We start from the raw sequence: 23571 nt of genomic DNA, 5'->3' as shown, positions 1-23571 counted from the left end.
CGCCACTGACAAGCTGGGATAAGCTTAGCGTTAACGCAAGTTTACGCGTCTCTCTCCCAGCGTGATCGGTCTTCTGGTATGGGAACAACCATTCTTGATGGTGTGCATTAAAGTCCCCCAGAATGACTAGTTGCGCCGCTGGGTACCTATGCTGAATCTCATCAGACGTCTCACTTAGATATTGGAACAGCTTGGTCGTCTCCTGATCTCCACTGTGCGATCGGTAAACACAGCAGTACACTATTTGTGTAACTCCTGTGTCAACCAGAAGCCACAAAATTGAAAAACTCGGTGCCTCAAGGTTCTTGAGACGCTTGACACAGATGTCATCGCGAACGTACACACAGACTCCGGCACGAGGTACGAACCTGTGCTCCAGAGTATACCCGGGGTAGCTGAGGTACGCTGCGTCAGTCGGACATCTGATCTGCGTCTCTGTGAGGAACAGCAGCTGCGGTTTGTCGGTTTCAAGGTGGTAGTGGACCGAATCGAGATTTGAGTGCAGACCTCGGATGTTAGTGAGGTGCACTTTTAGTGGGAGGACGTGCAACCGCTGTGTATACTTTTTTCCATTTTTATAGTTTTTCATTTTTGGATTTGGAGAAGTGAATAGGCAGGAGGAAGGCAGTTGAACGAGGCACTGCGTCGTGTTCAACCAAGCAGCAGACTCATACTGCCACACGAGGTTACAATCGGCTTGGAGACCGCGGGGACGCCCGAACCCCCCCGGAGATGGCCACCTGGTCCTCCCTTCCGGTCGCCAACCGGCAAGGTGGAGCATTCCGGGATTTTTCGTTGGGTGGCGGGGCAGCCTTTCACGGGTGGCTTTCCCGCTACTTGGGCCCCCAACTTCCCACGGTCGGCCAGCGGTGCACCGTGCTTCGGATCCCGCTAGCCTCCAGAACCGAGTGCTCAGTGTGGCAGTACAAGCAGCTACAACTCGCCGTCAGACGCAATGCAACTGTTCAGACCCGACCTCCAAATGGCAACTCCCGAACACGAGTCGGAACACGGTAAAAACCATTTGGCGACTCGACTGCGTCGGGAGGGTGGTGACTAGCCACGGCCGAAGCCTACCACCAGTAGTTATTGCTCTTTAGCACCACCCAGGGGTCACTTGTAGGGTCTCAAGGGTAAACCTACGGAAGCGAGCAACATCAACCCCCAAAATGTTACTCACGTATTCGAGATAACCATCTGATAATTCAAGTACAGAATGACGCTGCAGAACATGAACCTATGTTAACCTTGTATCTAAAGTATTAAGGGGTAAACTTTGCATTGCAGCAGTGAATTGAAGAGCGAAAAGGTATAACGTAAAGAATGCGATCGTCAATTTTCGTAAAATACAGACAGCGCTGACGTTTGAACTTTCGAAAATAGTACTATAGTAACTTTAACAGCGTTACCATATATGTGATAACCAGAGGCAAAATACTGAGTAAATTTACCTATAAGTAATCAACGTGTAGAGGATAATACTTTCTTCTGAAATCCTGGAATTATGAAAAATAAAATCCAAAAAGAAATCAAAACAATTTTTTTTAGTAATATTGTCATAAATGTCGAAAATTTCTTCGAACTAATTGGACGGGACGAACAAGTCGTTTGTCTGGTGGTAAGCGACAAGCCTACCCATAACAGGTGCGGTGCCACTCAGAGCATTAAATCATAAAGATCTTGGAGGCACTGATACTGCGCCCGTCATAAGTTGCCATCGCAATCCCATAAATTGACAAGTCCCATGTGCCTGTAACTTCACCAGCACACTTACCCTTCAAAATCGGAGCTAGGTAAATCGGATAAATGAGTAAATCGGTCGGAAATAGGTAAGGTGGCAGTACTTCCCTGGACTAACTCTTTCCCAAGGAGCTTTTCTGCTACTAAGTACATAGTTGACAGTACGTCCTTATTATTATCCTTATTATTATCTATTAATGACGTCATACGCTACAAAATACAATATTGAAATAATTAGTAGCACAATTAATTATTGTCCGTATATTAAAACAAGAGACAGTTTCCACACTGTGTAAACTCGCAATAGCTGGCAAGTGCCAACACTTACTTTAGTTCAAGGCCGCTTGTTATATCACTGCTATTTATTATTACCTCGTTGCGAACCGCTGGATATCTGATTACGATAAGACTTAAAATCGATTTATGAGCTTAAAGAAGTGTGTCTTTAAATATTGGGTAATTATAGGAAACAAGTACACCCGTATCATATTTTTCTTAGAGCGCCTTCAAATTAGACGTGAAGCGCAGCAGCTGCGCCACTACTAGTTTTCATACAATATTTAGATTTTAGAAGCACAGTTGCAGCGCCCTCTGGCGTGACCTGCACGCGCCGCTTTTGCAGTCACAATTAGGCTCAATTTATATTGCGGCGGAACGGAATGGAAACGAATTTTGTAACGATGTTGTACATAGCATGTCAAATTGTGTAACGTACAAACTACATACGAGCCAAAACCTTCCGCGAAATATATAACAATTAATAATGTGCCAGACAACCGCATTAAGTGGTCACAAACTACTATGAGCCCCAGAGTCACCGAATTCACTCTGGGACACCACCCAGACCAGGACCCCGATTCAGAACTCTTCGATATCTTAACCGAATCATTCGATTGGATATCGTTTTCGAATCGAAGGGCGCTTTCCGAGCTATTCAGAACATTCGAGTTAAAAATTTGATTTGGATTCGGATACGATATCGTTATCCAACAACGTTTACGATAAGTTAGTCGTAAGTAAGTTAGTCGGCGAATATAGGTTATAAGAAAAATGAAATCCTTTTATATACATTTTTAACACTTCAAAGGCCTAAAATATAGGAATGCATTAGTCTCGCATTAAAATAAATTAATAAAATTGAACAAAATCAAGATTTCATTTAAAATAATAATAGATATCCATATCACATTCTTGCTTTGTAAACAATAGGACGTTCGGTAACTTTCATTCGATAACTTTGTTCTGAATAACGGTTGTAGCCTTTGCCGGTCTAGAAGTTCAAGTAATCGTACGGGTGTGATGTCATTTCGGTTCAGTTTCGAATACAACAGTTTGACGTTCGATTCGGTTATTGTGAAAAAAATTAAAACAAAACCTACGATATCTAATCGAATCGGTCGACAACAAAGTTATCGTATAAGGTTCAGAATCGACCTGCAGAACCAATTTATAAAAATTCGTTTACAAGTTGGTCCTATCGGGAATCAAACCCTCCTCATCCAGGGCAAATAGTTGGCCACTGTGGTTGTCACGTAATGTGTGTTATAACCAACACTAACACACATGACGTTTACCAAACATGCCTTCGATTCATCAACGTGCGTCAGTGTCATATAGGCTGTGGTTAACGCGATCGTTAACCACAGTAACGACGGTTCTGGAGTGTCCCTACTAGGATATAGGTCCTCGTCTGCATAGAGATAAATGACGAGGTCTTATCAAAAACATTCTTATCGGTTCTTATTCTTATCTATTGCAAGTTTATGCAAAAAGGTATCGGTAGTGGAGTTTTGGAAAGTGATACCGTTTTTAGGTCGATCGATATCTAGGTATTATAGGTGTTAAGATATAGATATCCAATATAATAACGCATTCAGGGTGCTGAAGGGGCTGCCGTGAAGGTGTAGCACATCGGGCATGTTTGTCGAGGCTCAGACAGATGGTTTCATGGCCTTTTGCGGTAATAGTGTGCACATCTGCGCTAGGTTGCCTCCGCGGGGGCTCCAACAGCATTTTGTGTGTTCACAGATCCGGAAGACTCGCCACTCCTACGGAGATGGATTGAGCTCAATACCATCATTTAATTACGTAGCTGTATTGTCCTGTATTAATACATAATAGTAAATACTAGATCATAAGTTATTTTGTTTACTATGCTCCGTCCAACCATTTATTTCACTTTGGACAGCTCGAATTCTAATCAATTAGTGATTTCCTAATTCGTTTCCGATTCCATTTTTTATAACAATCGATTTTATTTATGAAGAAGTTTTAATCGTGAACGTGAGCGGGTTCAAAAAAGAAGGTATTGTCTGATTGGGATCGTGATGTTGCGTTTGATAATTTGTGTACTCAAGAATAAATGATTAATTAATGAAGAAAGAAGAAATTAATGAGGATTCAAGTGATGATTACCGTTCATACGGAGAAGAATGCGACAATTCATAAACAATAAGAATTTATTATAATTATTTATAATTTATTAGACAGGTACCAAAATTTATCAACTTGAATAATCTTCGTTACATAATCTATTGGCTCGATAAATATCAGAGCTAAAGAGCACGTCGCTTCACTAAAGTCAAAAAATAAAAGAGTCCAGGAAGTATTGCATTTTTTGTCTATGGTTGTATGCCAATAATTACGGAACGTATCGGATTTCATCAATTAAATTCTTGTCAGAGACAACTCTTTGTGTAAATGTGGTCTGTTCGAAGGTACCCTTGATCACATTTTTTTTTAATGTCCTAAATTCGCTTCCTCCTTGTATGACTGCCTGCCTTCGTTCATTCCTCGTCCTATTAACCTTAAATTTCTCCTCTATGTGTATTCTGTCTTTATTAAACGTTTTGTGTGATTTTATGTGATCTAATAATATAATGCTTTAGTCCGTTGTTTGTCCATGATTGTTTTTTGTATCCCAGCATTCCACAACAGCATTCCGTCGAAGAGATTCATCTAAAAATAAATACCTTGCTGCTATATAAACGGCGTTATTGACCAATATTAACTGACAACATTAATCGAAACTGACACTGGCCCAAGCCTAGTGTCCGCCATTAAGGAAATAGAATAGGCAAGCATTTGTCAAAAGTTAAATAAATGGTTGGACGGAGTATAACACTAAATGGATTGTTATCTGAATTAAATGTTTTGAATTTCAATAGGTACAGGGTTATATTTTGGAAAATACTATCTCGCAGAGCTATATTACCAGAAACATTAACATAACTTGTTTCATGGGTTTTTATACTTTTGTTTTTATGACACAATAATAATAATATTTACGGTTACATTTTCCCCAGTGACCCGAAATTCGGGTGCAAATGGTGCAATTATAAATGATGTTAGGAAGTAAGCCCGTTTGTTTCTTTTGTGTCGTGAGCGACACAGGCTCTTTGGAGGCGTCGCGAGCCCCCTAAAACCCCTGCGCCCGTGTGCGCTGCAAACCCTGCACCATAGGTAAAGCGGCACTTGCTTACCGCCTGTAAAACAGGACGTGCTCTAGTGCCTTAAAACTTATTATCGCTTTGATGTTTGTAACTATAATACCTCTTAACACATTTTCAATTTAGATAAAGATTTTAATAGCAATTAAGCTCTCTTGTGAAAGTGTTAGTCCAGGGATGTACTGCCATCTTACCTATTTCTGCCACCAAGCGGTATTGTGTGTTCCGGTTTTGAAGGTTAAGGCTATTGGTGAAATTGCAGGCACATGTCATGTTCCTCACCCAGTATCAGAATTTAGATATATTCTTTGACAAACAGTATGTTATCCGGCGCGGGATAATTCTGTTCGTGAACTACCTTTCGAGCATTGGTGTCCTGTACAGTGGGTAGCATACTGTGTGTGTATTTCAATTTAATTTTGTAATATCGTTTTTCTTAATTTCATTTTTGTATATTTTTTTAATTTGATCATTATGTGAGCGAATAATGTAAATACTGCTTTCAAGGTTTTCAATAAAGAAATAAATAAATGTAACAGGGTGACATGCGCAGTGGCAAATTAAAGCGTTAAGTGGCAACTTGGTATCATAAAAAACAAGTCAGAACAAAGGTATTTTGGTGCGTTGTTTAGTGCAATCCTTACGTCAATAATAATAACATATTAGTATAGTATTGTCACAAAAAAATATATGACTATCATGGTGTAGTAAAAACACCATGATATTTAATAAAATAAAATATCATTCATTCAAATTTGCTCATTGCGTATAATAAGTTAGGCGCAGTTTGTATATATGAGCCAAAGAACAGGCCAAATTAATTTCAATTGAGGCCCATAAATGTTAACACGAGGCAATGGTAGGAACAATGCTTTGGGAAATATGTATAAGGCTATTTTAATACTTAATAATGACGTAGTGTCATTCTTTAACAGTTTTATTTACTTATTTATTCATTAAAAACCAAAAGCTTTAAGCACTAAGCAGGTTACACCATACTTATTGGCTAACACAGCAAGCTACACAGATTCTAGGATCAAATTACTCTTTATAAATTATAATCCCTACTTTGTTTACAGTTAAAAAGAAAAATGTGAAAACAATATAATCCCTACGTTAGAATAAGAATTTAAATAAACGATTTGGTACAAAACAGATATCTCAAAGTTTTGAATAAAATATTTTTTATTTTATTTTGGAAGATGGCTAGCGAGTCATTAAATATGTCGAGATTCATGACTTTAAATAAATTGTTGTATTTTTTTAAACTCTGTTTATAGGAGCACTTATACCCAAATTTGCCGTTTCGCCTTGGAATTGTGAAGTTAATTTTTCGCTGCGAAAAAACAGTTTGACTTCCAAAATTACCTAACGTATTTTTTTTTGTCAACAGGGAGCACCGGGTGAGTCCGGCGCGTCATCCAGTGCCGGGCGAAACGAGCCCGTGAGAGAGACGGTGTGCGAAGGTGTGTGCCCCACGCCACGCTGCTGGCGCCGCGCGCTCAACGTGGATCCGCCCTGGCTACGTGCCCGGGCCCGCTGACGCTCAACCACCCTCTTAACGTAAGTCGTAGCTTTAAATTATTTTTGTTATTGGCATTATGGCAATTATTAGAAGGTCACGGTTGACCATGGGACCTGGAAAGGGCCCGAAACGTTGTGTTTGTTTGAAAAAAACAAATATACGCGATTTAAATCCGGAAAAACCGTTTCATTTCCTTTGTTTAATAATCGCGAAAACCTAAGAATTTATTTATATTTAAAATTCTCTTACGGTCATTTTAAGTTTGCCAAAAGACGTCTGCTCGCAATCACCTTATGTCCGTTGTTAGTTGTATTGAGCCAACTCATATTAATTATCGCCGATATATTCTTAATACACTCCCGGACACAATTGGAGCCATCTTACATTTTCAGTATTAAATGCCCTAAGCTTAAAAAATGTTTGACTGGTCAAAAACTACTATGCAAATTGGTATATTAACTTCATTGCCATATTAAGTCCTTGTTGAAAATATTGTAGCCCTTCAAAAACAAAAATGAAAGGTGGCTCGAATTATGTGTCTGAAGTGAAGAGTGTACTTTGAATAAAATAAATAGGTTTCACACATCGGTTATTCATGGGTCAGTGTTCGTTACCTAATTACCATGTCAATTTTTATTATTTTATTATTCGAGTATATAAAAATTGACATGGAAATGAGGCAGAGATCATTAACCTGAGAATTACATACGACGCCAGATTTACATTTGTCTGACGTGTAGTGTCGTGACGCGTCAGAACGGTATGGTTTTCATACACACAGCACAAGCGATACACTAACATAAATCGATGCCTTACTTTTTCAAACTCGTATCTTATAAAGAGTGATTATTCAGGAGACGCTATTTATTTAAAATTTCTTATCAAGGGTGTTAATTTGGATGCATTACTTTAAGAATAGGTAAAAGCCAGTGTGTGAACATGAAGGAAATGTGATATGAAATCAGCCTGCAACATTTGTATATACAATCCATTGTTTGCATTTCAGTAACTTTGATGTTTAAGTTATGATTTTGAGAAAGTAAGGCGACGAAATCTAACCATATTAAATGTATGAAACCGATACCGTCCTGACGCGTCACGACACAATGCGTCAGACAAATGTAAATCGGGCTATCTGCCTTGCTTTAAATGTGTAAATGTTTATATTCAGGTGACATCTGTGGATTAGCGCTAGTGGGCCCACAAGACTCGGCTCGATTACGTGACACAGCCCCCCGTTCGGTCCGTCGGCTATTGCCGCCCCCACAGCATAGCGCCCGCAGCGCCCCGCACTGTCGGGGTCCGGGCCCAGCCAACGGAGAGAACCTATCTATCTATTGACGAGTGAAAATAACTCTTAGTGTAATTAATATAGTGAATTGAATTGCGCTAAACATCAAGGGGGAATTTTGCAGAATCCACATTTTAAATTTTCGTTCAACAATTTTTAAAGAAGGAAAGATGAAGGTAGGTTGATGGAGTCTTATTATTTGTTATATTACTATGCTCTTTTTAATGAATACTACGTGTTATTTTAAATATTATAAATCTCAAATTTTGGAGATGTTTTTTAATGTGACAGGTTTTTAAGGGTTATCAAAAATTTTGTTTTGTTACAGGTTGTCGAAGATCAACCGAAGATCCGCGTAATGGAGGGGAGCTGGTCCCCGCTAGGCACGATCCGCGAAGTGGTAGAAGGAGGGGCGCAGGAAGACCCATTCTACGTCATGGACTTGGGGGAGGTCGTGGCGAGATACAACAACTGGAGGGAGCTCTTGCCACGCGTCGAGCCGTTCTATGGTGAGGTCTTATTATAATAAAAGTTTAAATGTATGCGAAATAAACAAAGACTTATTCTTAATAACACCAAAGACTTAATATCGGCTTAACAGCGAGTTGCAGATACGTTGGTACTAATACTAGTTTTCTTATTAAAGCATGTTATTAATTGTAATTACCTAATGTATATTTATCTCATGTTCAAGCAACATACGTAGAGTGGATAACCCGTCTTAAATCTCGAAATGATTAAAAATGAAAGACAAAAAACAACAAAATTTTTATATTTTTATTTACAAAGCTTTTCTATTAAATACATTACAGTAGTAAAGTAATAACCAGTTGCAAATTAAAAATATAGAAAAAATTCAATACCATTCCCTTGATATCATAAAACCACATGTTATAAGTAAAACCCTGTGTCTATGTGTGTGCCATAGACACACACATAGACAACCACAAATTACACCCAAAATCACGAGAGAAATAAATGTAGGCTATACTAATATTTCTCCCGGCCCGGGAATCGAACCTGGGACCTCTGCGTGGCAGTCCGGCATGGTAACCGTTCGGCCACGGAGGCAGTTAAAGTATATACGTCAAAGGTGCTTTTATCACTGGAAAGTCATGTTCAACACGTGAAACAAATTTTATGAATGTATGTGGGAAATTTTTAGCATAAAATTAGTTATCGACTAGTTTTGTTCGTAGAAACGTCCTGAAAAGTCATTTTGTTACCTTATGCGATATAAAATTTCCGCAATTTCAAAGGTATAGGTAAGGATATTATCTACTCTTATGTTATTTACTTTCTTGACGTTTAGGTGAATATGTTCTTCCTATTCCGACCACCAAGAGGAAAAATTTAAAATAAATTAAATAAATGTATTGTATTCTGATAGCGGTGAAATGCAACGATGACAAGCTACTGGTGAGCACTCTGGCCGCCCTGGGCGCCAACTTCGACTGTGCTTCAAAGGCCGAGATACAACTCATCACCTCGCTGGGCGTTGCTCCTGAGTAAGTTCCTTTATCTCTCAAGTCTCAAGATTAAATGCGTCAGTACACTGCACGCACACTTACAGACCGCCCTGCTGTGGTAGTAAGGAGTTACCATATTTGTTCTTTTTTTTATAACCAAGTGTCGGGACGAACAAGTCGTACGCCTGATAGTAAGCTACACGCCTGTCCATAACATTTACAGTGCAGATTGTGAACCTTCTTCAACGTGCAGGTTTCATAACGATGTTTTCCTTCACCGAAAAGCTCATGACAAAATTTCAAATTAAATTTCGCACATAAATTCCAAGAAACTCAGAGGTGCGAGCCCGGATTCGAACCCATGACCTTCTGCTTGAGAGGCAGTAGGTCAAACCATTAGGCTACCACGGCTATAGCAGCGTAGTATTAACAAACAATTTTTGTTTAGACGTATAATCTTCGCGAACCCGGCGAAGATGGCGTCGCACATCCGTTACGCGGCCGCGATGGGTGTTGACACCATGACCTTCGACTCGGAGACCGAGCTCATGAAGATCAAGCAGTACATGCCGCATGCGCAGTGAGTACTTTAAAATATTTTATGTAAAAGTCTGAACTAAGAATATTCGTACCAAGATAGTAATTTAATATAACTTTAAAAATTCTTCATAAAGTTTCGATTGTATTAGTGTGTTAAATTTTGCGTTTTTTCAAAACAGTCAAAAATTAGCACAATCTAGTAAACATCAGAAATTATTGAAGAAAAATTAAAATATCAGATCTGGCAGTATCGATACCTCCAACTTTTTTTTGGTCATTATCTGTTATTTTTGTAAACATCCATATTTATTTACTGATATTTGAAAACCAGCACTTAACATTGAATACCAGCGCCACAGTCAATTATGGCCGTGGCTTATGCTGAATGAAGTCCTTTTGCGTACGCCACAACCGCACAAATGACAGTACAAAATTTGTAGTTGTTATAATTTGTTTTTTTTTGCTTTTTGTCAAATTTCTTCTTATTCATCTTATTTAATGTTGTTTTTTTCATTGTATTTTTTATTTTGTTCATTATTTTTACATTTGGATTTCCTTGTTTGTGTTATCACATATCTATGTGTTGTGGCGTTGCAATAAATGTCTATTCTATTCTGCTCCCCGAATTTTGTGAAAAAAAAAGTACAGAAACAAAAAACAAACCAAAAACAGAACACGACCAAAAGTTGACATAGTGCTCATTGAAGGTATCGGTATGTCTTAGAAGTCTTAGCCTGCCTCGAAGGGGAAAAAAATTGCTACTATCCTAAACGTCAGTTGATGACTTCTGATTGGAAATCCGACAGTAATAATACACCCCCCAGACACATAATTCGAGCCACCTATCTATATATAATTTTTATCCTAATAAAATTTTATACAAAAATATAGCATACAAGCATTGACTTACAAACATAGAAGAAAAAGTTTTCTCCGATATTTTGGATTCAAATTTTCAATAAAGACCTAATGACGTTTAATATACCAGTTTCATAATAGCATTTTTGAGCAATCAAGCTTTGTTTAAGCTAAGCATTTAATATTGAAAATGCGAGGTGGCTCGAAATATGTGTCCTGCAGTATATTAATAATTATAGCGTGTCGCTTCTAGTACAAATGCATTAAGCGGTCCTGCTCGATATGGGACGTATTGTTCGCCGGTTCTTGAACCAGAGCTCCTGAGCCCAGTTCTCTGCCTCTCCCATATAAAAATTCAAAATTAATCTTTTAGACGAGACTCCACAAATATTTTGCAATACTATTGTTGTCTAACTATTGTGCCTATATCTAAAAAACGTGTCGTATGTTCCATAGACTGGTAATACGCATCCGCTGTGACGCAGCCGCTGCACAATGTCCGCTGGGCATCAAATTCGGTTGCGATGCCGTCCATGAGGCGCCAAGGCTGCTCAAGCTCGCCGCAGTGCTGGGTCTAGATGTAAGTGCTTTTCATTTATTATCTTAGTAATCTCCGTAACTCAAACACATCGAGTATATAACCAGAAATAGAGACGAACTAATATGGGCCGTCCATTCATCCAACTCATCAGGGAAATGGGCCATATATCACTTTTAAATATCAACTTCCGTTTGCGCTGAAATCACAAATTAGAAAACTGAAATAGTACATCGCCAAGAACTGACCGGTGTGTACATATCCGTATATTCCAAAAACATTATGTATTTATTGAATTAAAGATAATATCTCTAACAATGGGGGGCTGTTCCATTCGGTGGTGTGGGAAAACAGCAAAACATCTAATTACAAAACAAACAATTTCAAACAAAAAAGTCAATTGTTTCGAATTCGGGCTGGCCAATCAGAGTGCAGTTGTCACCGTAATGATTTGGCAGAATAGTTTTCAAACAAATTAAATGACATTTCGTCTCTGTTCTGGTTATATACTCGATGCTCAAACACGAGGATATGATAAAATTACAGGCACATCGGACTTGTCAACTTATGTCTCAGGGTGATAGGCGCGGTAGTCGTGTCCGTCAGATCTTTTCGATTTAAAGTTTTGAGTGGTACTGCAACTGGTATGGACAGGCTTCTTGCTTAACACTAGGCGGACGAATTGTTCGTCCCGTCACTTTGTATCATAAAAGGAAATTATGAGGACGACCTGGGTACGATTTTCGGTTGAACTAATTTGGGAAACATGGCATTTTTATGTTTTCGCGATCGAGCAAGCGCGATAACTCCGCAGAAGACGCGCGACTTGATTTTTGGCTTGTATCTATTTTGTACGTTACGCAATTGACCATAAAGTTAATTACGCTATGTGTCCAATATATCGTTACCATACGTCGACCATAGCGGTCCAAAGCCATACAGTTCATTTTCCGAATTGTTAGGCTCAATTTATATTGCGGCAAAACTGAATGGAAACAACGTTTTGTAACGTTGCTTCCATTCGAAAAGCATCGAATATACACTTTATATACTAATAAATATATTCAACACCTTGTGTCTTTGTATCAATTGATTGAAATAATCTAATAAAAGCAATGGTGTCCAGGTGATCGGCGTGTCGTTCCACGTGGGGTCTGGGGCCGGCGAGTCGGCCGTGTACGCGCGCGGAATTGCGCTCGCGCGCGCGCTCTTCACCTTCGCCGCTTCCGCGGGCCACCGCCGCATGGCGCTGCTCGACATCGGCGGGGGGTTCCCGGGAGGTTCCGATACGTCTATCGCTGAGGTGAGTGAGGTGTTTAAAAAATACTATCAAATTGTTGCCTATTCAGTAACGTAGGCCACTGACGGAGGACTAAAAAAAACAAAATCAAACAAAACTCATTTAATGAAATAAAAGAAACCACAAATTGATTCTGTGTTGTTGGACACTGGGGCCGTGTGTGTGCAAATATGGTCTTGCTACAACTTCAAAAGATACCTAAAGGAAGACAATAATATTCGCCTTATAATTATATTTTTCCAATATGTCAGATTTTTTTTTAATTTCCACTAATTGAAATTTTCGGAAAATTACCCAACAGTACTTTATACATTAAGTCGATTGACTGTGAAAAAGTGATTAGATAAATCCGGTTTCCATAGATTCTGTTATCGCCACTGGCAGTGTTTTATTATCTTCATATTGTAGTATTATAGTTTTTACATAATATAACGTATTGTGTGCAGGTTGCGGGCGTAATAAACACGGCACTAGAGACGCACTTCCCCGAGAACACCGTGCGCGTGATCGCCGAACCAGGCCGCTACTTCGCCGCTGCTGCTTACACACTCGCCGCCCAGATACACGCCAAGAGAGAGGTACTTTGCCACTAACCAGTGGCAGTATCTGTACTGTCGCTTTTATTTCAACATTATATAACTATTTCAATGACTTTGCGGGCGGGCTTTTGAAGTTACAAGTACGGTTTTTACAAAGATTAATTTTATTTTTAAGTATATTATGAAGAAAATACGTAGAAAGAAGTAGTGATGAAGAAAGAACTATATTCCTTATTTTAAATCAAATTACAAAAGAATTTGTCCTGAATTCATTGTTCAAAGTGACAATAATGTGATATAAGAGAAAGTGAAAACATAAATATTGACTCCCGCCACTTAAAATACTATTTAGGGAGCTCAAACAAGAGAACTAAGTTATTTAAGAGAAAGTGAAAATAATGTTGTAGAACCACTACGGAAATTACTTACTAAAGAATAAAAAACCAATGACCTTACGGAGGCCCCATGATTTGACTATTCGCTTTAATTGCGGCTTTGTAATTTCAAACGCCTCATTTACTTGTGAATTGAAGAAAAATTATAACGTTTCTTTAAAGAAAGTTTGGTATCAAAAGAGATTTCGTAAAAAACATGAAAAAAAAAATCTCCAATTTGATTGTCAATATTTCCTTAATTATCAGGTTCCCAGTCATAGCTTCGTACAAGAAAATAATAGTACCGATGGGTTCTCGTTTTCGTTAAAGGTCCTTTTACACCCATGTTAAATATGGCCCACTGTATTTTGCACAAAAAATGTTGATTTAAAATTTTATAGGTATATTATCCGCGTAGTTCGAAAAAATAAATTACAATTTACTCATGTATTTATCTAGATCCCATCGAAGGATGGTGAGGACAACGAATCTCACACGATGTACTTCATCAACGACGGCGTGTACGGATCGTTCAACTGCGTGCTCTACGACCACCAGAACGTCGCTGCAAATCCACTATATGTGAGCATACTTTTACTTACTTTCATCCGCTTCAAAGTACTTCAAAAACTAATTTACGATTAAGTCTGCACGATTATGGAACAAATTCGAATCACATCAAATCAAGTATCTTTGTTTCGTAGGTAATCAAATTACACTTGAAATCGTCACATTAAACAAAAACCACTAGTTCTTAGCAGATCAATTTTACCTGAGAAGAATATTTTATTTGTATCATCACAAACGTTCATTAGCTGGAGGTACACCATTTGCGTTCGTATCATCTATGTCATTATTGGTTATATAATAAGCTTTTCTAATTAGTGCATTTTTAACATGAGCTTTAAACATTTTTTCTGATAAATTTGGTATAATTCCTGAAATTTTATTATAAAATCGTATACAGTGCCCCAGAAATAACGAGCTATCTTTATCAAGTCTGAGCATAGAGGTCGCAAGTTTATTTTTGTTTCTAAGATTAAGTATATATATATAAACAGTGATAGGCATAAGCCTACCACTTAAAATATTTGATTCTTTAAATCGTTCCCTTAAAGTATCACGGCAACCTAACTTATAAATTGCATGTACAGCTCTTTTTTGTAGGACAAATATTGTTTTAATGTCTGCCGCTTTTCCCCACAACAATATGCCATATTATGCCATAACCATCGAGTATATAACCAGAAATAGAGACGAAATGTTATTTAATTTGTTTGAAAACTATTCTGCCAAATGATTACTGGTGACAATTGCGCTCCGATAGGACAGCCCGAATTCGAAATATACTTTAGAGATGGGCAATCAAATATTATACTATCGAAATCGATAGTAAATATGGCATTATAAATAACCATTAACTGTTTTTTTACCGATTTCGAATTGTGTAGTATTGTTTTCTAACAACGCTATGACTGAGCATGGCATTGGGTATCAAAAAATGTCAAAACACACAATTTTGTACTGATAGCAAACAAAAAAATATATAATTAAAAATTAAATAAATTTTTAGTTTACTTTGAAAGAGCTCAGGGGCAGCCATGTTTTTTTATTTATTTTTCATTTTTGTGCATAATCTGACATACTTATAAAATCGACACATTATTCTCATGGCTGTAGGCATAGGTGTAGGTAGGAGTAGACCTGTAGACCTGTAGTAGTGTAGTAGTAGGCCTGTAGGTCGGTGTACTTTCTTTTACTTTACCGATTGTTTAAATAAATCATTATACAGTAATAATTATACTTGCAAATATCGACACGTTAGATGTTTTGCTGTTTTTCCCACACCACCGAATAGAACAGCCCGGCGGCATTGTTAAGATATATTATCTTTACTACAATAAAAACAGAATGTTTTTTGGAATATACGGAGATCAGTTCAGTTGTCAGTGACACAGAGGTCAGTTGTTGGCCTGTCTATATTTCAGTGCAAACGAGAGTTAATATTTATAAGAGATGTATCGCTAATGAGTTACCAGGAATATGTGATCCTTATTTCGTCTCTATTTCTGGTTATATACTCGATGGCCATAACGCTATGAAAATAACTAAACTACTTTTGGCGTAGCTTCATCCGTTAGGTGCCTTATTTTCCAAGCGGCGGGCGTACGATGCCGAACTTAATGTGCCAGCTAAAGATTTTATATGGGGTCATTAAGTTTAGAGGCTATAGTAATGCATAAAAACACTGTGTCATCTACAAAATTGAACGTATTACTATCTAGTGCTATATTACAATCTAACTTTCTAACATTTGGAAGGGTAAAATTAATACATTTAGTTTTTTTTGCGTTGAGTACCAAATTATTATCAGTAAACCAGGTGTGGACTAACTGAAGAGCATCATTTACATCGTTAAGTTTATCGTCTTTTCATATTTAACTTTAAATGTTAAAGAAGTGTCATCAGCAAACAGTACAATTCCAGTCAAATCTTGAACCATAAACGGTAGATTATTTATATATACTATAAAGAAAAAAGGACCAAATATTGATCCTTACGGTACTCCCATCTTGATTGGTGAACCCAACGACCTAGCCCCATTTACTTCTAGTTTCTGAATCCTGTCCTCCAAATAGGAACGGATCATTTCGAGACTAACACTTCATCCATAATGTTTCAACTTAATCAACAAGGTAGCGTGGTACACGCAATCAAAGGCTTTTGACTGATCACAAAAATGACTACTACAATCTCCCTTCTAAAATCCATTGACTTACAATTATATGGACGTCGGGTCCGCGCTAAAAAGTGTCCGAACTTATAAGGCGTTAAAATCGTATACAGAGCGTCATTCACGCTTTAGTCGTTTGTTCGACTGACAGCGAAGCAAGCAAAATTAGACAGTACTGCGATGACATTACAATTTAAATTCAACGTTTTAGCCTTTTCATATTCCTTTACATGTCACTACGTTTAAATAGGTTGACTTGGGACATTTTTTTCGTGGTTTTTGTATTAGACCCGTCGTCCATTTATTTGTAAGTCAATGCTAAAATACCATATTCTTCGTCGCTTCCTCTTTTAGAATAACTGGACTATATAAGTATCAGGGTACAGTATTAGGGTCGTATTCCAGAGCTTTACTTAATGCTGAAGTCAGGATTTGAGCAGACTTGAGTATGATTTCAAGCACTGTAAATACGACCCTAATGGCAAGGACTTGAGTATGATTTTCAGTGCTCACTGCAAAACTCAAGTCCTGACTTGAGTATTGAGTAGAGTTCTGGAATACGACCCTTAGTCTGGAACATACATATATGTTTATTTATCAGGCTTCGAAATTGATTTTTATTTTCTTTGATCATCACTTAACGCGTAACCGCCTTCTGTTCACGGAATCCCGCGGTTATTGAAAATTACAAATATTCTTTATTGTACCAAAAAAAGCAAAGAAATATAAATTATAGAGAAGGTGAGCAAGGGTGGACTTACCTCTAAAAGAGATCTCTTCCAGCTAGTCCAAGGCAGTGTATGTATAATAAATAATGGATGTAGAAAGTGCGCTGTCAATCTTTTTATAAAATAATAATTTAAAAAATTCGTTCCAGCCAACTTCGGAAAAGCCTACCCCTTGTTCGGTTTGGGGCCCGACTTGCGACGGCCTGGACTGCGTCCTGCCCTCGACGCAGTTGCCACCGATGAGCGTGGGTCAGTGGCTGGTGTTCCGCGACATGGGCGCGTACACGCTACCCGTGGCGTCCGCATTTAACGGGTTCCCAGTGCCCACCGTTAGGACCATGCTATCTGCTCCACTCTGGTGAGTTGATGCTGTTTTATGACCAAATAAAAATCTTAATTATCATGTACAGTTCGTTATCAAAACCCGTTCCTGAACTTGCGAAATTGAACCAGACAATAGGTTTAACAATGCAAAAGATTTTAAGGTCGGGACCGATACTCCCAAGTTTGAAACTAAGTGTCAGGTGGTGCGAGTAATTTTCGGGGTTCGAAGTGATAATTATTACTGGTAACTAACTATACATTGATAATTACCTTCATATTCATAAAATTAATTAGAACTATAAAATACTACTGCTTGCAATGTCATGACATGTGTTTGTATCCGCGACGTATACAGACATATTAAATATGAATCTCAAAGAAGTGACAAACCAAATCTTTACCCAAAGCGTTTTCTTCCTATGTATTTAGTTTTCTCACTCATTTTTAGTCAAAAAAGCTAAAGATGAATGAGCATGGATAATTCGACCCCTCTTAGGTAACGTATCGTATGTCGAAATTGCCAAGTTTACAGGGGCGCCTTTTAAAGTTCTGAATTCTCTGAAATAAGCACAACACGTGACTTTAGCATTTCTCAGTTTTATTCGGCAAAGCTCTTTACTCACATAGACTACTATAAAATCCTAGATATCGGTTACATGATCTATTACATGATCACTCTATGTGAGTAACGAGCTTTGCCGAATAATACAGAGAAATTTAAAACGCTCCCCTGTATACTTGGCAATTTCGATATACGATACTTTACGCAGGAGAGGTCGAATTATCGGACATATCGTCGGTGTTTTGTAAAAACGCGAAAGCGTCATTTCGAAAAAATTTTCATGGGAGCATATTTTAGTTTTTCACGAGTCATTTATAATAGTTACGTCCATTTTTATTTTTTATTTTTATTAAATATAAGTGCGCATTGATGATGAGGTCGACGATGTAGAATGCACACCTAAATAATGCCTATTAGCTCTCGCCTTGTAAAGGTCCAAGTTACAGCGTTAGTTACAGTTGCTTTAGCTGTACCAAGCACAAGTCCGGACGGACCGGACTTGTGCTTGGTACAGCTAAAGCAACTGTCCCGGTGTGAAGTAACGCCTCACCTTGGAAAGGATGCCAAGCTTCCTGGCTGCATTTTTGGCCATGTGTAAATTTTAAAACTTAAACTCAATTAAAAGTAAAATTGAATTTTAAAGCAGGATGTTAATATTTTAATACAGCCGTTAAAACCTAAAACATGCTTCCCTGGAAAAAATTCGAAATGGTGTTTTCGCCTTTCTACAGAACACTGACGATATATTGGATCATTATCAAAGAAAACAAAAATGTTGATAATTATGAACCCTGGTAATTTTCAATGGTAATCATCATAATTTCTCAGGTCGATGCTAAAAGAGTTTTGGCCGTTGGATGAGGCGCGTCTAGAGACGGGTCCGCCGGTGTCGCTGCCGCCGTCACCTCCGCCGCTTGAGGCCGTCACCAACCATCACGCCGTCTTCGTCGAGTGCGCGCTCAAGTGACCCGTCTCTCCTCCCTTTCTGTTTGTACGAGTGTCTATGCGCTTAACTTTACCGTCAATTTCATAAGGAACCGCGAGTTATTCGCTAGTGACCAATTGGGGCGCTCCATATGTTGCCATACAAATATGTATTTCTTTACCTCGGAAGCTTAACGCGTTATTTTTTTTTACTTCTCTCTACGTGAATAGCCCAATTTTTATTTGGCAAAAACCGAATCTCAGGAAATTGCATTTCAGTTATTTTTATACAAAACTGTCTGACGTGTAATATTAGAGTTAAGACGTAGTTTATAGCTTGAGATTGAATGATATCTACATTTCAATCACATCAACACTTTCATGGTAGTTGTATTTACTTTCGTCTACACACAACGTTGGGTTGTTGGGAAAATTTACATTTTGAAAAAATATATATTTTTCCGAGTATTTTTACATTTTTCACAGTTGACACGTGTCAAAAAGTGAAGATCCTGAACGAACCCTGGAGCAATTGTCAAGTTTTTTTTTTTTTTTTTTTGCTGTTATCCAGTCATTTGAAATCGCGTTTTATTCTTACTGCTTTTTGCTTTGCAGTTTATTTTTTTAATTAATTCTCCATAAAAGTTCAAAAGATTATAATGTCTAAACGTACAACACATAATATGAGCCTACAAATTACATTTTCCCAATTTTCCAGAAATATTTCCATTATTTGACATTTATCGGAAAATTACCCAACAATAGGCACAATGCATACAGAATTGCATTTGTTCTTGTAACTTTCACAAAAAACTTCAACAAAAAATCTCGACTTCCCACATCCCAAACAAATCGAAAATACAGCGCTTTTTAAAGTTGTTTACACAGTAATCTTAGTAAACTAATTTGCCCACTGCAGACACTGGCGATGATCGCCATAATTTTTAAATTGTTCGTATAAAACAGGCACAACAGACACAAGCCTAGTGGCAGCCATAAAGGAAATGATAATATCTTGATTCAGGGGGTCTACTCTCGATCTCCGTCTGACATCCGCCCGAAACAATTACTGCCAAATAAGCACTACTTGACCAAATGAAAAGACGCGTGATGCGAATGAAGTTTCATTCTTGATACTTGTCTTTTAATTTTGTCGAATATTACTTATTTGACAGTAATTGTTTCGGACGGATGTCGGACGGAGATCGAGAGTAGATCCCCTGGTACGGATTTTAGTAAAATCAGTTTCCGGTAATGTTAAGTGCATAGGTTAGTCCATACATTTCCCGCAAGATTTTGTTTTCCTTCCATATTGGTAAAATGCTAAATCACATGACCTGAATTGTTTTGTAAACAGAATGTTGTCAAATCGCTGTTATTTGGCCATTTTTATTGTAATAAAATTATAATTTACATGAAAACTGTTAATTAATAATTTTCTTCTGTTGGTAGTAGCAATTGAAATGAAGTTTCAGAAAAACAATAAACACTACTGAAATTCAAACAATTTTTTTGTATTTTTATGGATAATTCAAGAGATTGGTTACCATTTCAAAAGTGTTTAATCACTCTAAAATTACGATATAATCGTGTTTAAATTTAAATGTAATTGTAACTTTTCCATAAATGTGTAGTTAGCTTGTTTCTCATAAATTTTTTTTTTTCTCTTTGTCATTTTTATGCTTGTATAACTTTTTATTTACAAAAAATGTTTATGTACTGCCCAATGTATTTATTTTGTTACTATTTGCACAATTACGAATTAAAGAAAAAAATAGGTTTAGAACATTCCTTTACAAACAACATGTAATCATGAATAATGAAGTGTGTATTTAGCTTAATGCGAACTGTAATATGAATTAATTGGATGTTGAACTTGATGTTTCGTCATTAGATGGGTTTCGTAATATGTATTCTGTAGCAATCGCTTTTTAAAATATATGTTGCTAAAAATAACTTGTTTTTTTTATTAATTAAATACTGTTCTAAAGCCCCCTTCCTTCATTACGACCCGCTTACTGACTCCACGGTTGATTTATTAGTACACTGTTTTTGAATACTAATAAAGTTACCTGGCTTAGTGAAGAAAAACTTTCCTAGATTTCTCACAGACCGCGCTACGGCAAAAGTAATTAAAAAAAAACAGACGGGGGAAAAATTGGTAAGGGCTGGTTCGTTCCGTAGATCAGTTGGGAGAGCTTAAGCACGGTATGCTGAAAGCGCTTATTCGAATCCAGCCGAATCAAAGGAGTGTTTTTTTAGTGTTGTATCTTTGTAGTAATAGTTTATTACAGTGGAGTCCTTACATAAAAAAACATTTTTTTCTTTATTTTTTTTTTGTATGATTATTTGCAATCGGCCGCCAGGCCATAAGCGAATCTTTTGAACGAGAGGACGTTTTTGGTAGAGTGGCCAGTGCCGCACCTCCCAACTATAGAACATAGCCTTGGTTAAGCCGTTTGACCATAGTTGATGGATCTAGAAGTTCCGCGATGAGTGGGTTCGGATGGCAGGGTAGTCGCTCTTTGTGCTTAGTTTTATGTCGGTCGATCTTAGCAGCTACTGATATGACGCTTAGATGATTATGGATCTCTTCATTACGAGTGAACCAAGGGGCATTGACTATTGCCCTCAGGATACAATTCTGCACTCCTTGGAAACAAAGTATATTACTCTTGCTAGCCACACTCCACAGCTGAATACCGTATACCCAAATGGGTTTTAAGACCGAGTTGTAGATTAGAAATTTGTTGTCTACTGATAATGCTGAATTTCGTCCCATGAGCCAATGAAGGTTACGATATTTGAGATTGCCTTCATCTCTTTTTCGTTTTATCTGATGCTTCCATGTGAGATGTCTGTCCAAGTGAAAACCGAGATACTTCACACAATCAGAATGTGGTAATGTTTCATTACAAAGTCTTACTGGATTACAGTTTCCTTTTCTCAATGCAAATGTGATATGATGAGATTTGGTGGCACTGGCCAGGATGCGACATTTACAGAACCATCTGTGGGTAAGATCTAGTTGGAGTTGGAGATTTGTGCTAGCTTTAACAGGATTCCCGTCAACGGAGAAAATGTAGCAACTGTGATGTTATCCGATATTGGTAAGTCCGATGTAAAGATGTTATACAGAACCGGGCCGAGGACTGAGCCCTGTGGTACGCCTGCCAGAATATTGTACATGTTTGATCTCGCTTCTCTGTGTTTAACTTGGAAGGAACGACCCGACGGGTAAGACTCTATGAGAAGAAACATCGAGTGTGGAAGACTGTCGTTAACCTTGGCCAACAATCTCTTGTGCCACACCCAATCAAAGGCTTGCTGCACATCGAGGAAGGCCGCAAAACAATAATTTTTGTGTTCAAAGATCTGTCGGATCGTGTGGTATACCCGATGAACCTGCTCAATAGTTGAGTGAGACTTACGGAATCCAAACTGGTGACATGGCACAACACAGCGGTCATCCATAACCGGTTTGTGTCTGGCGAGAAATATCCTTTCCCAGAGCTTAGATAGCACAGGCGTTAGACTTATGGGCCGGTAAGAGGAAGCCTCTTGTTCAGGCTTTCCTGGTTTGTGGATCATTACTACCTGGGAAATCTTCCATATGGATGGAAAGTGACCCGTCCTGAGAATGGTATTGAACAAGCAGGTTAAAAATGTAATGCACTTCCTTGGGAGATTTTTAACATTTTCGGAGTAGTAAGATCAAATCCCGGGGCCTTTTTTGGATGTAATGATCTTATTCGTTGCGCAATTTCTCTTGGAGAGGCAGGTTTAAGAGGCAAACACATTTGAAGGTCCTGCGCTAGAGCTGTCTCCAAGTCAGACTCTTCATCGGTCACTTTATCATACGGCTTAAACACTTCAGCTAGGTGCTTAGCAAATACTTCCGCCTTTTCTGTATCTGTTCTCGCCCATGTTCCCGTTTCTGTTTTGATAGGAGGGTACTGTTGTTGGGGTCTATTTAAGCCTTTAGTTGCCTTTCAAAGTGAATGCTCAACATGTCCAGTAGAGGCCATCATATGCAAGTTAGTGTTAACTACAGAGTTGATTGATGCATTGATGATACTCTTGAGCTCGTTGCATGCCTTATTGTATCCATATTTGTCCAGCGGATGACGCGACTGATGCCAGACTCGTCTTAGACGGCGCTTTTCCAGGATCGTTGCACGAATATTCGATGGTTGGGTGGGAATGCGTGGAGTTGAATCCTGTTCCGGTGTGTTAGCCCAAGCTGCTACTTGGATAAGGTTCGTGACATGTATGCATGCTCCATCTATCTCATCGGAGGCCTTAAGGGGGATTGGTAGTTCTATATTTCGATTTTTGTAACTTCTAAAACCCTCCCAATCAGTCCTGTGGTTTATAAGTGATTCTGCCTTTTCATGAGTAATCACACTCGCATTCACTGTCAGAATTCTTTTTAGTGTAATCAGATCTAAGCTAGGTGTTGTGGTTCTCAATATTGAAATGGTGCCGCTGAAATAAGCTTATCCCAGCGGGGACAGTAAAACACCCTCATAACTTGTGAACGACGGACCGACTAAATCTAGTTTATTGCGACTAGAACCGACTAAATAGCGACTTTTTTTCGGGCTAGTCAAATTTAAAAAACTCGACCTTAGTCACGTTGGAATAAGGCACGCCTAAATGTCATCTTCTTAGGG

General features: G+C 38.2%; 1 protein-coding gene across 1 annotated transcript in view; it reads left to right on the top strand.

Annotated features, from left to right (window-relative positions):
* The window catches only part of LOC113230253 (ornithine decarboxylase 1-like), a 56298-nt gene extending 37188 nt beyond the window's left edge, over positions 1–19110 (top strand). The window contains exons 2-12 of the mRNA XM_026464099.1: positions 6583–6752; positions 7886–8181; positions 8334–8514; positions 9396–9513; positions 9923–10054; positions 11329–11452; positions 12537–12713; positions 13157–13288; positions 14083–14205; positions 17235–17443; positions 18800–19110. Of these exons, the coding sequence (XP_026319884.1) occupies positions 8176–8181; positions 8334–8514; positions 9396–9513; positions 9923–10054; positions 11329–11452; positions 12537–12713; positions 13157–13288; positions 14083–14205; positions 17235–17443; positions 18800–18938 (1341 nt within the window). The 5' untranslated portion in view covers positions 6583–6752; positions 7886–8175 and the 3' untranslated portion in view covers positions 18939–19110. The remainder of the gene's footprint in view (positions 1–6582; positions 6753–7885; positions 8182–8333; positions 8515–9395; positions 9514–9922; positions 10055–11328; positions 11453–12536; positions 12714–13156; positions 13289–14082; positions 14206–17234; positions 17444–18799) is intronic.
* Positions 19111–23571: the final 4461 nt, after the last annotated feature.

The sequence above is a fragment of the Hyposmocoma kahamanoa genome, unplaced genomic scaffold, assembly GCF_003589595.1.
Source record: "Hyposmocoma kahamanoa isolate Upper Pololo Valley unplaced genomic scaffold, ASM358959v1 101, whole genome shotgun sequence".
Classification (NCBI taxonomy): Eukaryota; Metazoa; Arthropoda; class Insecta; order Lepidoptera; family Cosmopterigidae; genus Hyposmocoma; species Hyposmocoma kahamanoa.
Note: the sequence above shows the minus strand (reverse complement) of the source record. Positions and strands in the feature narration are given on the sequence as shown.